General features: G+C 43.4%; 1 protein-coding gene across 1 annotated transcript; it reads right to left on the reverse strand.

Moving 5' to 3' along the window:
- Nucleotides 1-2,374: 2,374 nt before the first annotated feature.
- Nucleotides 2,375-8,086, reverse strand: LOC121543030 (melanocortin-2 receptor accessory protein 2A-like). The gene is made up of 3 exons (XM_041852711.2): nt 7,613-8,086; nt 6,834-6,933; nt 2,375-3,679 (listed from the first exon to the last, which is right to left on the reverse strand). The coding sequence occupies exons 1-3, from the start codon at nt 7,734-7,736 to the stop codon at nt 3,139-3,141; spliced, it is 765 nt and encodes a 254-aa protein (XP_041708645.2). The 5' UTR covers nt 7,737-8,086; the 3' UTR covers nt 2,375-3,138.
- Between the last annotated feature and the right edge of the window lie 6,548 nt (nt 8,087-14,634).

A 14,634-nucleotide genomic window follows, 5' to 3' on the forward strand; every position in this document is an offset into this window, starting at 1 on the left:
TTTGTAACAAGTGTTCAGTAAAGCACAAAGTTGAAACATCTCAAAGGTGACTAACAAATGATTGAAATTCAGACATTCTGAAATTGGTCTATTGTTATCCCCAAGATGATTGTTGCTGTTGACTCCAGTTGTGGGTTGTTGCTACTCATTAGCATATCATCAAAGCTCCTTTACATGTATTAGCATAACATCTGACAAGAAGAAAGTGGCTGTAATTATTTATGATAGCGAAGTGTTTTGTTCTGCAGGTGCACAGCAGGGCTTTTCGCTCTCTTGTAAACCCAACACAATAATGTTAGGTTTATTCTCCCCTGGTCTAATCCTTAGAATTAGATGATTGTAAATGAAACTCTGCATCAAACACAGCAGGGATTTTAAAGTTCTACTCTAGTCTCCTTTTCACCTCATTTACTTAGCAAAAGGCACATCTCAATAGGTGGTCCAGGTAACTCATGACATAGCACAAGTTGGGGGGCGGGCCTTTCCTCTTTTGTTCTCTCTTGTTTCTCAAGCAAGTGGGGAGGCCGATGACATCACATCAGACCAACTCCCTGAATGCCCTACTCCTTGAAGTTTGCAGTTGTCTAAAAAACACTGATGTATTTTAGTGTGTACTTTACTGTATTTATACTTGGGATATCACTTTTCAAAAGGGAAAGTTAAATCCTGTAAAAATGAAAAAAAAAACAATAGTGAAACAATTCACCACTTGTTTTTATCTTCAGAATTAGAGAACTTTCTGATTCATGGTTCCAAGTTACTTTGAAATGGTTATATAATGTTCACAATCAGCTGGCGTTTTAAATAGTTTTATTTAGTCACAACCTTCTATAGACTTGGCAGATGAGACATTGATATGACATGTAGGCAAAAGCATTGACAAGAGCAACACGGTATATAAAAAGTTATGTACAGTTGAAGTCGGAAGCTTACATACACTTAGGTTGGAGTCATTAAAACTTGTTTTTCAACCACTCCACAAATGTCTTGTTAACAAACTATTGTTTTGGCAAGTCGGTTAGGACATCTGCTTTGTGCATGACACAAGTAATCTTTCCAACAATTGTTTACAGAGATTATTTCACTTATAATTTACTGTATCACAATTCCAGTGGGTCAGAAGTTTACATACACTAAGTTGACTGTGCCTTTAAACAGCTTGGAAAATTCCAGAAAATGATGTCATGGATTTAGAAGCTTCTGATAGGCTAATTGACATCATTTGAGTCAATTGGCGGTGTTCCTGTGGATGTATTTCAAGGCCTACCTTCAAACTCATTGCCTCTTTGCTTGACATCATGGGAAAATCAAAATAAATCAGTCAAGACCTCAGAAAAAACATTGTAGACCTCCACAAGTCTGGTTCATCCTTGGGAGCAATTTCCAAACGCCTGAAGGTACCACGTTCATCTATACAAACAATAGTACGCAAGTATAAACACCATGGGACCACGCAGCCGTCATACCACTCAGGAAAGAGACACGTTCTGTCTCCTAGAGATGAACATAGTTTGGTGCGAAAAGTGCAAATCAATCCCAGAACAACAGCAAAGGACCTTGTGAAGATGCTGGAGGAAACAGGTACAAAAGTATCTATATCCACAGTAAAACGAGCCCTATATCGACATAACCTGAAAGTCTGCTCAGCAAGGAAGAAGCCACTGCTCCATAACCACCATAAAAAAGCCAGACTACAGTTTGCAACTGCACATGGGGACAAAGATTGTACTTTTTGGAGAAATGTCCTCTGGTCTGATGAAACAAAAATAGAACTGTTTGGCCATAATGACCATCGTTATGTTTGGAGGAAAAAGGGGGTAGCTTGCAAGCCAGGAGAATACCATCCCAACCGTGAAGCACAGGAGGGACTGGTGCACTTCACAAAATAGATGGCATCATGAGGAAGGAAAATTATGTGGACATATTGAAGCAACATCTCAAGACATCAGTCAGGAAGTTAAAGCTTGGTCCCAAGCATACTTCCAAAGTTGTGGCAAAATGGCTTAAAGACAACAAAGTCAAGGTATTGGAGTGGCCATCACAAAGCCCTGACCTCAATCCTATAGAACATTTGTGGGCAGAATTGAAAAGCATGTGCGAGCAAGGAGGTTTACAAACCTGATTAAGTTACACCAGCTCTGTCAGGAGGAATGGGCCAAAATTCACCCAACTTATTGTATTATTAAAGGCAATGCTACCAAATACTAATTGAGTGTATGTAAACTTCTGACCCACTGGGAATGTGATGAAAGAAATAAAAGCTGAAATAAATCATTTTCTCTACTATTATTCGGACATTTCACATTCTTAAAATAAAGTGGTGATCCTAACTGACCTAAGACAGGGAATTTGTACTAGGATTAAATGTCAGGAATTGTGAAAAACTGAGTTTAAATGTATTGGGCTAAGGTGTATGTAAACTTCCGACTTCAACTGTATATAACAGTTTAGAGTGATGAACAGGTGTGCTACGATTAGTACTGAACAAGGACAACATTTAGACTGCTGTTGAATTGAAAACCCAATAGAAGAGTCTTGCCTTTCTGGTGCATTTTGGTTATTGCATCAAATTGTCCTTACCTCTTCTTGTCTCCATCCCACAAGGCCTCCACCACTATACATTCTAATCAACTTGAAGCTGGACTTCCAGTTTAGCGTTGATGTGACGTCACAAGTTCTGGCTCTGCGTAGGCAACTTCGTTGACATAAAGATTAGAAAAGTAGCTCATCTCACATATGTACATTTAAATGATTATATTTGGACTATTTTAGCCTGAACCAAATCTGAACAGAATGAAAAGGGCAGGATGTACAGTTACAGTAAGAGGATCCATAATAATCCATAATGTCCTAACAGAGGTGGTGTGAGAAGCTGGAACCACAGCCTAATTTGGAGAGCTTGCACTGTACATGACCGGCACAACACAGAATGTTAGATTAGAACCTATTTGAACCTCCATAAATTTGGTTGACACAACTCTCTCTATATAAGGCTGGTGAGTCCTGTGATGTCCTCATAATTATCCATAATGTCCTAACGGAGGTGGTGTGAGAAGTAAGCTGGACCATAGTCTATTGTGTGATGGGCAGGACAGTCCATCTTGTGAAGGGCGCTGCGTGGCCGATGACACTCCCCCTCTAGGATGATTGGCGGTTCCCCCAGTCAATCGTGTGATGGGCCCCATGGGAACGACACTCCCCCTCCATGATGATTGGCGGCTCCCCCAGCAGCAGATCGTTCTCCCCCAGGGCGGAGCTGTGCTCGGAGTTCACAACGTTAGGGATGTTGAAGTGGGACAGGAACATTGCCTCTCTGTGGTCAGTCCGGTTCCCCCCCAGCATGGCAGCCCCTTGCAGGGCAAGGCTGACACCTACCCCTACTCCTATCCCCACCACCACCCCCTCCTCCTCCTCCTCTGGGCTGCCTGACCTGCCTTGCCCCGGCCCCTGGACCAGCCCTCCTCTGGGTGCTCCCACAGCTCCTGCCCCAGCTCTAGGCCTAGACCCCCCCTGGGCCTGGGCCTGTTCCTCATTGATGTAGCAGTGGAAGAGGGAGCGGCTGAGAGAGGAGTCCAGTAGGGGGCGATGGAGGCAGGGCCGGTTGACAGGGTCTGCAGGGGGGCAGAGGTCCTCCACACAGCTGGTCAGATGAACACGCTTGTTACGGGGCTCAGCTCCTCTGGACAGGTGACAGTTGAGGACCAGGAGTGTATCAGAAGAAAAATAGGTGTGACTACCTCACAATTAAAAGTGAAAAACATCAATTGCCTTAATCAGAATCAGGGAGGACAGGGAGAGGGAAGAAAGAGACATGGATGTTAGGTAAGAGAGGGTATCATGTATTCCCTTTTGGGGCGTATGACTCTTCATTCATGCTCTCATTTTGGTGCAAAAATCTTTGGATTGTATAATCGATGCATGTTTGGAAAGAGCTGTGTTGCACATCCGTGCGCTAAGTCTGTGTATATTGGCTCAACACCATATTTCTATCCTCTTAGCGGCGTGTGTTTGTTTTTTGTCTTTAGCTCAGCTCAGTATAGAGAGGAAGTGAGAGGGAGGGAGAGAGAAAGCTGAGTAAATGGATGTCATGGTGCTGGACTGGAGCAGTGGAGTGCTGTGATCAGCAGACCTGGGAGGTTAACAGGCTTGGCCCTGAGGTTTGTCTGTAAGGGATCCTAGAGCTGAGCCTGGCAGAGATCCACTCCAGAGGATCAGATACATACAGACTCACTGGCTCAGCTCTCTGACAGCTAATGAGAGAGCCGTGGCACCCGCCACACACACAGTCACAGGGATAAGGGTGGTTCATAGAGTGAAAGAAAACGTTCACAGGGGAGAATTGAGCTTAAAGAAAGAGTCAGCTTAGAGAGAGTTGAGAAAGGGAGACTGGCAGAGAGAGAGAGGGGATGGAGCGCCAAGAGAAAGAGAATTCAGACACTGTATGCAAACAGACTGCATCATCACATTGCCGTACGATTATTGCTATGCAATTGTTGCAGTCTATGCACCGCATCACCACAATCAGCATCACGCAACATGGACGTTTTAATCATTATCTTTCAGCCACATGCTGTGTGTAACAACAGGCTACAGTTTATTATGAATAAAAGCAGCAATAGCAATGGCAAAGGCCTATATTACATAAAACATAATTGGTAACACTTTACTTGACACCCAGCATCATAACACGTTATGACACAGTGATAACCATGTCATAATATGTGATAACAGCTGACATAACCGGTTATAATATGGTCATAACACTGTCATGACACATTTATTTAGCTCTGTTGTGACGTATATTGTGTTATTTTATGGCTGGTTATGACACCTACATAAGAGTGTCAAAACCCACAAACCTACCACACAAGGCAAAACATTCCATTTCACTATAGCCTACTTGTCAACAGTATGTTTATGTTATATAATTGATATTTTATTTTTTATTGACCATGTTAAATTATCATTGTAATTGCGCACACATTGATGTCAGACATGCACCCACCCCAATGTCCTGTTAATGATGACTGGGATGAATGCAGGAGCAGATTTCAGGAGCAGGATAAGACACCCTCTTTTGGACTGATGACTGATGTAAGGGCATGTAAGTGATAGGCGTATCTGGTTTATATGATTATGATGGTCATATTGCTACTTGACAGTGTCATAAAGTGTATTTTTTTAGTCTAAGTAAAGTGACACAGGATGGTCATAATGCTTCATGACAGTGTCATAAAGTGTATTTAAAATATGATGAAAAAACATGACTGTAAAGAATTCATTACAACAAAAACAAAGGATTTAAGAGACATACTTTCAAATGAAAGGAAACTTCTTGGCAGGGAAAAAAACTAATTTGAATAAATGTGGGCTTTCACACTCTTATGTAGGTGTCATAACCAGCCATAATATAAAATAACACCATGTATGTCACAACAGGTGTACATATATGGGTCATGACAGTGGTATGACCATATTATGACAGGTTATGACAAGTTATGTCAGCTGTTATGACATATTATGACAGGGCTATGACCATGTCATAACGTGTTGTGACACTGGGTGTCAACTAAAGTGTTACCACATAATTGCATACAATTATAAACATCATAAACTTTGATCTTGTACTTTAAATGTATTGACCTGTCAAAAATGTCTTGTTGCTATCCCATAAACACACAAAAAAGCTACAGATTTGCAGTCTTCTGTGGTTAATCTGCTTCCGTTTCTGAGATCGCACGGCAAAGCAATGCACAAGTTGGAAAATTCCAAAGTATGCAACACACTGCACACACCGACCGCAGCCTAGTCCGGCAGATGAGTCGCAGCGGTGCGGCTTGCCTCCCATTGAAATGAATGGACTTCCACCGGAACGCATACAGTTTACCGCAGTTTGTTTGCACATGGCTAGAGAGAGAGATGAGGGGAGTGGGAGAGAGACAGGGCACAGAGGGAGGCAGAAGAGATGGACCACCAAGGAAGAGATCTCTGACTGAAAAGGAGAGAGAAAGGATAAAGAGAGATGCAAAGAGTGGGAGAGAGACAGTGCATTGATGGAGGGGTAAGAGAGGGAGGGACCACCAAGGGAGAGATCTCTGACTGAAAAGGAGAGAGAAAGAAGGATTGAGGCTAAGCTTATAGTAAGAAAAATGTGGGCGCTGAGAGAGAGAGAGAGAGAGAGAGAGAGAGAGAGAGAGAGAGAGAGAGAGAGAGAGAGAGAGAGAGAGAGAGAGAGAGAGAGAGAGAGACAGCACAGTGTGCAAATGAGACTACAACCATGGATAAAAGGGAAGAGGGCTGCTGATAATTAGAATACTTTACTAAGATGTCATCAAACATCAGAGTGCACTGAGACTGGGAGGGAGAATTGTCTCACTTACAGAGAGGAAAACCAAGAGACACTCTAGCATAATGCTGAAGCTCTCCAAACGATGATCTGAACTAGGCGCTCTCTGTGGTGCTGAAGCAGAACTAACCACAGCCTGTGTAAGGCTCTGCCACTAACAAACCTGGTGCTGTCCATGGTGCTGAAAACAAAGTACCACAAAACTTGGGATATGAAACAGCCACACTGACAATGGTATTTACCTGGTGTGAAAAATGATTGCGCATGCTAAGAACCTGTCCGTGGTGCTGAACCACCACTAATAAGCATGGTGCTGTCCATGGTGCTGAAAAGCACCATGAAACTTGGAACATGGACCAGTCACACTGTCTATGCCATTTACCTACAGTGGAAAATAATGGTGTACATGTTAAGAGGCACTGGGGGTTGGTGGACTGCTAAGTAATTCACTTGATTTACGTGATGGCTGGTTGATAAGGAGACTCACTCGGGATGTGGAGCTCCTGTCTTGGTGAGCAGCGTCAGGACAAAGAACATGAAGATGACAAAGACAGCCAGGCCCACCCAGAAGCCTATCACAATAGAGTCTGCAACATAACAAGATTTGATTGACAGGTCAAATACATGTTTTAGTTCCAATGTATAGTAGGCTATAATATCTATAGCATGACAAAAACAACATTATTTTAAGCACAATGAGATGGAGAGTAGAGAGAGAGAGAGAGAGATAAAGATATGAAAATGTATTATGGTCTATGTGTCTAGACTGAGTTGACATTGATTTGTGCATGTCATCCTAGAGGGAAAATAAATGTATTGATTGTGTGTGTGTGTGTCTAATGTTAAAAGGCTGACACATACAGGCCTAAACAAGGAACCCCCTTACTCAGACACTCTCAGCATTGATATGCTTATATTTCTCTGCAGGGTTTCCACTCTAAGGCTGTCCCTGACAACACAAAATGGACCCCCCACCCCTCCTGCTCTCTTTCATAAACCACACACACACACCCTCTACCTCTTTGTCGCTATGTAGAATATCTGCTATACTGACATTCTAAATTGCCACTATACTTAACTTTAACTTCTAGCCAGAAATATGAATGTGATGCAATGAGCAATGTCAATTCTCAGGTATAAATACATGCACACATGATTTGATCACAATTCCTTTCTACAATAAAGTAATGCATGCGTAACGGAAAGTAGATGGGTGAAAGGGATGGAGGGGCAGCACAGTACTTTAAACAGAGATCCCGTACTTACATCGGTGCGCTTTGAGTCCCTCGAACGAAACAGGCTCCTCATCGTCGTAATATTCATATGTCCACTTGTAGTCCGGGTCCGGAGCGTTTCCGCCTGATATATTTGATTGGTTAAACTCGGACATCTCCAAAAAGATCCAAGAGCGCAGGAGATGAAAAACAACCAAAAAGGCTAACGCTAAATGCCACACCGTAATGTGCCAAACAATTTCGAGTAGTGGTCATCAGTAGATTCGCAAGCTTCAGTCATTCGACACCGGACAATGTTGGTGCGGTGCGTGCGCAGTGAGACAGGTTTATTCCCTCACATCTAAAAAAATTAAATATATATATAGCGAAGTAGGCGAGGATTTCTGAAATTGATTCTCCGTTTAATAAAAGCATAACATAGTTATTATATGAGGTATACTAAACTTCACCACACGCAGCTATGTGCTTCCGTCGTGTTCTTACACCGCGCGCTCTCCCTCTCTGGATTCGGAACGAAGGCGTGCCTCTCCATTGACATCATCTTGGATTGCTTTCGGACTCGCGCGCTTGGCTAGGATGCGCAGAGCAATAATGAGTTGGAGGACGGTAAAATGGAGAGCGGTAAGTAGGATATGTAGACTACAATTTTAGAAGAGAGGGGCTGCGATGTGGAGTGATCTTATCACTATCCATCAATGAAAATATTTATGCAAAGGTACTAGTGCTTTTAAGATGTTCTGGACCTGTGTTTTGGAATACTGTCAATAGTCCATCATGTTCAAAGGTCAAGTGTACTCTGTTTTATTGTCACGAAGTCGGAGAGTGAAATTACAGCAGCAGAATCCAGGCTATTCTTCATCTATGGTTCAACAGTTAATTAATCAGTGGATGTTTGAAAAGTGATGACTTTCAGAAGATACATTTAATTCATCACTCTTTGTTCATCATTGTCTTTCTTTCTCAGAGCTGAAATGGAAATCAATTATCTTGTTTAAAATGATATTTAGGGATTAAATATTCCCCAGGCAGTGAAGATTAACTGAACTGATGCACAATACACTATACAAGCAAGGGCTTTTGAAGATATTAATTTTGAGGTGAAAATGGAACAATCACTTTAAAATTGGTGTAGGCCTATCATTGTAGTGCACATAAAAGATGTGGGTGAACTCACATTGCAGTTACAGTAAGATAGCAATTTTCACTTTGAATGCTGAACCATAATGGCCTTGGCCTGGTCATTATAGTACACATTCTTAACCCTGAGGCATCTTGTCCATGCCTCTAATTGATCACCTAGAGGGTCAAGACTAAAGAGAAATCTCTATGTCTGAAATGATCAATAGCTTACCTAAGCAACCTCTCAAAGATAATAAGGGAACATTAATCAAAGCAGGCACGTATAAAAAACACACAGTTACTGTAGGCAACATGAAAGATACAATTAGTAAATGCACTGGTTCCCTTTTACAGTTAAAATATGCCAGCAGATTATAGACTATATCTGGCTATACTGTAGGCGTGTAACCCTGTGCGATCTGCTGTGTGAATAGCAGGTCAGGTGTGCTATTCTATTGAGTCATCCTTCCAGACCTGAAGGTCAGTGTTTAGGTCTTGTTAACCAGAGCTCAGGGACCACAACACACACACACACACACACACACACACACACACACACACACACACACACAGTCTCTGCTACAGCTAATTGGACCGCAGGACAACAGTACCATATAATTGTACAGCGCACCTGGGATATGGATCTGGTTGGTACACCCTGAGCTGAAAATTTAATTAGATTCACAAAAAAAGAATGAATTCAGCATTATCCTGTTATCTCTTGTGTTATATAACCAGTTATAGACTACTCTGTTAACCATGCTTGTTAAATATGACCTTCAGGAGAACACATGTGGATCATGGTTTTCAGTGCCGATGATTGGTTACTATGCCGCCTACAGTGCATTCTGACCTCTCCCTCTCATGATATGATTCAGGGTTTTGTAGTACCTGATACAATCAGTGTTTGATTGCAGATCCACAGGCGTCATCAGCCCGGTCCACCTCTCACTGGACTTTTCAACTCCTATCCAGGAACGCCCTCAAGATGGTGAGTAAAATGTAAATGTAAAATGTGAGTCGACAGAAATTGGCCAAATCACTGCCCGCCTGTGGATGGCTTCCAGTTTGGTGCAGATCTTTTCGACCATAACCAGCAGGATGCCTTTTCAGCAGCACTTGCTAGGCGCTATACCGCAGATCTTCTGTCCTTTCCTTTGATGCCCAGAGTGGAAAGCAGTCTCCATGTTGATTTTGCAGGGAAGCCATGCCAGCTGACTTTAACTGGGTAAACCCAGACAGTAGTGGTCCCTGCCCTCGCATCTTATCTGCCAGGATTTCATACTTTCCCTTCTTGCGCTGGTATGCTTCCATGCACCTCTCTGAGGGCACTGTGAGTTCCACAGTCACCAGCTTTTTCTCCTTCTCCGCCCATATGATGATATCTGGACAGAGACTGCTGACAACCATGTCAGGGGGGAAGCTCAGCTGTTGGTCTAGGTCAGCACGCATCTACCACGATCTGGCATCTACCACATTCTGGCTTGTTCCAGGATGCTGTCCTGGGTCTGGCTGCTTCTGCTTCTCGTGGCCTGACTAAGTTGAAGTGGTGGTCTTTGTTGGTGGGAGTCCTCTTTTTCCTCTGTTGATTCTCGAGGATCATGGCCAGTTCCCTCAAAACTTGGTCGTGCCTCCATTGAATTTGCCTAGGGAGAGGGCAACGGTGCAGTATGTTAAAACATTCTCCATGGTGTCAGGTTTGTTGCAGAGAGGGAAGTTTGGGTTTTCAGTGAGACCCCACCTGTGTAAGTTAGTAAGGGATGGGAGCACGTCATAGATAGATCTTAACAGGAACATGATTCTGGTAGGCTCCATCCTCCACAGCTCACCCCAAGAGAGAATCCTCTCGGTTTCCCACCTTGTCCAGGCTCCCTGGGCTCTCAACCTCACTGCTTTGGCCCTACTCTGTTCCTCCATTTGCCTTACTTCCTGCTGCACCAGGTGCCTCCTTTCAGTGGTGTTGGCTTTGGCCTAGCATGAGGTTTGTGTTGTTTCAAGGCCCTGTCTTTATTAGCAGATGTTCCCCACTTTTCGCCAGCATCATATCACCCTGCATCCCACTGCTGGCTTGCTTCTGAAGCTAAGCAGGATTGGTCCTGGCTGCTTCCTGGATGGAAGACCAAATTCTACTGGAAGTGGTGTTGGAGGGCCAGTAGGAGGCACTCTTTCCTCTTGTCTAAAATAATATCCCAATGCCCCAGGGCAGTGATTGGGGACATTGCCCTGTGTAGGGTGCCGTCTTTCGGATTGGACGTTAAACGGGTGTCCTGACTTTCTGTGGTCACTAAAGATCCCATGGCACTTATCGTAAGGAATGGGTGTTAACCCCTGTGTCCTGGCTAAATTCCCAATCTGGCCCTCATACCGTCATGGCCACCTAATCATCCCCAGCTTCCAATTGGCTAATTCATCCCCCTCCCCCCTGTAACTATTCCCCAGGTCGTTGCTGTAAATGAGAATGTGTGCTCAGTCAACATACCTGGTAAAATAAGGGTAAAAAAAAAAAAAGACTACAAAAATGTCACTGTGCTTCAGCCTGGTTGACGGCTTTGGTGGCAGACCACTTTCTTTGTGTCCTGACCTCAATCATGGCACCTTGTATCTTCAGGTCTTTGGAGTCCCTGAGGGTCATCACCAGCCTGGCCTTTGCCACTTTGAATTCTTCTACCAGTGATGAGATTGGTAGTTGTAGCTTTTCTATTCTACTGTACAGGCCCACACATGAGAAGCTGGGGGGAACGCCAAGCCATCTGCGTAGGTCTCGGTTCGCAATTCTCTCTAGTGCCTCTGTTGTTGATTGGGTGACCTCGTACAGCAGGGTTCTTCAATTCCGGTCCTGGAGGGCCGAAACACCTCTGTTTTTCATCCTCTCCTTCTAATCAGGGGCTAATTCAGACCTGGGACACCAGGTGGGTGCAATTAACTACCAGGTGAACTAAAAAACAGAAGTGTTTCGGCCCTCCAGGACTGGAATTGAAGAACCCTGTCGTACAGGGTTAGCGGCCAGGTTATTCGGGGGAGGACACCGTGCTGGTTCATCCAGGATTAGAATTTCCTGGGGAGCCCTGTCTTGTGGATCTTCTTTCAGCTGGACCTGTAGGCGCTTGATGTTTTGGCTGTCCTTTAGGGTCTCGTCATTAGGGTCTTGTCATAGCATTTTCCAGGCACTTTACGGGGTTATTGACGATTGATGGAATTTCTTCTTTCTGGATCATCATGGTGAACCTGTCTTTCTGTCACCTTTCCTTATCACCAGGTTTATTAATCAAAAGTAAAACATTTAATTTAGTAAAAATGTTCAAGCACTCAGCATAGTTAAACATAATTACTGTCAGTTAAAGTGAATAATTCTTTGCAACACAATACATTCAATAATGTGTTGAAATTAGATTCATTTTGTTCCTCTGGGTTCCTTTGTTTCTCTGCTACAGAAAGAACAACAGGAAAACCTTCTTTAGCTTTAGACCCATCTTTTTAAGTGTTTCAGCAAAGCCTCTCTCCCTCTACCTCTGGTCACAACTGCACTAAGCCAGAGGGGGAGTCATGTTATCAAAGAACTTACTCAGTGGTAGGCGGCCTCAGGAGGAGTAAACCCCTCGTCTCCTCTATCTGATAAAAGCAGTTTCTTTTGAAGATGAGGATGTGTACTGGGGCTAGGCTGCTGTTGTGTTGAACTCATACAGAGAGGGGATAGCAATTAGATGAAAAATTAAGCAGGATCAAGCTCCACATTACTGGGGAGTGGTGGTCGTGCACTTTAAAATGAATCATTCTGTGTGTAATAGTTCACATGAATTCATCCAAAGTGGATCAGACATGTCATTAACGGAACCAGCTCAATAAAACATGCATCTGTTCTAATGGATTCTCTCTAAAGATAATCTTGTCTTCTCCACTGTCACGCTGTACGTTGGAGTGGACGGATCTGGGGAGCACTACGCTGAATGTTAAGGGGCCAGTATTGATTGATTGGCCAGTATTGATTGATTGATTTGCTCAACAACAAACTTCTCTCTAACTCAGAAAAACATTAGATATAATTCAACATTGAAGTACACCATAATCTATATTTACATATTATTTGCTTTACACATTGCAGCAGCCGAGAATTAGCCTACAAGGTTGTCGCCTGAAGCAGTGATGAAAACGAATGAAATGTAAATTAGTTCTAAAAAAATATGAATTAGTCAAATTAAATAAAAAGGATGTGAAGCACATAGAACAACAAAAATATAGGATATATAGGATATATAGGATATGAATCAACACACTCATTTGTCTTTTTTATCACCTACACTACAGTCGTGGTCAAACGTTTTGAGAAGAGACACAAGTATTGGTCTTCACAAAGTTCGCTGCTTCAGTGTTATGAGATATTTTTGTCAGATGTTATTATGGTATACTGAAGTATAATTACAAGCATTCCATAAGTGTCAAAGGCTTTTATTGACAATTACATTAACTTTATGCAAAGAGTCAATATTTGCAGTGTTGACCCATATTTTTGATCACATCCTGATTGATGGCAGCCCATTCTTGCATAATCAATGCTTGGAGTTTGTCAGAATTTGTGGGTTTTTGTTTCTCAATGGGATTAAGGTCTGGGGAGTTTCCTGGCCATGGACCCAACATTTCGATTGTTTGTTCCCCGAGCCACTTAGTTATCACTTTTGCCTTATGGCAAGGTGCTCCATCATGCTGGAAAAGGCATTGGTCGTCACCAAACTGTTATTGGATGGTTGGGAGAAGTTGCTCTCTGAGGATGTGTTGGTACCATTCTTTATTCATGGCTGTGTTCTTAGGCAAAATTGTGAGTGAGCCCACTCCCTTGGCTGTGAAGCAACCCCACACATGAATGGTCTTAGGATGCTTTACTGTTGGCATGACACAGGACTGATGGTGTTTTCCGGATGCCCCAAACAATCGGAAAGGGGATTCATCAGAGAAAATGACTTTACCCCAGTCCTCAGCAGTCCAATCCCTGTACCTTTTGCAGAATATCAGTCTGTCCCTGATGTTTTTCCTGGAGAGAAGTGGCTTCTTTGCTGCCCTTCTTGACACCAGGCCATCCTCCAAAAGTCTTCGCCTCACTGTGCGTGCAGATGCACTCACACCTGCCTGCTGCCACCACCGATCCCGCAGCTGAATCAACTTTAGGAGATGGTCCTGGCGCTTGCTGGACTTTCTTGGGCGCCCTGACGCCTTCTTCACAACAATTGAACCTCTCTCCTTGAAGTTCTTGATGATCTGAAAAATGGTTGATTTAGGTGCAATCTTACTAGCAGCAATATCCTTGCCTGTGAAGCCCTTTTTGTGCAAAGTAATGATGACGGCACGTGTTTCCTTGCAGGTAACCACGGTTAACACAGGAAGAACAATGATTTCAAGCACCTCCCTCCTTTTAAAGCTTCCAGTCCGTTATTCTAACTCAATCAGCATGACAGAGTGATCTCCAGCCTTGTCCTCGTCAACACTCTCACCTGTGTTAACGAGAGAATCACTGACATGATGTCAGCTGGTCCTTTTGTGGCAGGGCTGAAATGCAGTGGAAATGTTTTTTGGGGGATTAAGTTCATTTTCATGGCAAAGAGGGACTTTGCAATTAATTGCAATTCATCTGATCACTCTTCATGACATCCTGGAGTATATGCAAATTGCCATCATCAAAACTGAGGCAGCAGACTTTGTGAAAATTAGTATTTGTGTCATTCTCAAAACCTTTGACCACGACTGTACAGTGAATGGAGGCTTGTAATGCCCAAGCCAGATCAAGCTATGCAGCAGGTGACAGATAGTGAGTGCCACTCCAGTCTCAAGCACCACTCTCAGTGTGTCAGGTACTGGTACTCTCCTCACCTCCTACACAACTCCCCTCAGCTTTCACAGTCAATCATAGAGCTGCTGCTGCTAGACTGGATAGGGGCTTTCTCGCCT

Source organism: Coregonus clupeaformis, chromosome 28 (genome assembly GCF_020615455.1).
Source record: "Coregonus clupeaformis isolate EN_2021a chromosome 28, ASM2061545v1, whole genome shotgun sequence".
Classification (NCBI taxonomy): domain Eukaryota; kingdom Metazoa; phylum Chordata; class Actinopteri; order Salmoniformes; family Salmonidae; genus Coregonus; species Coregonus clupeaformis.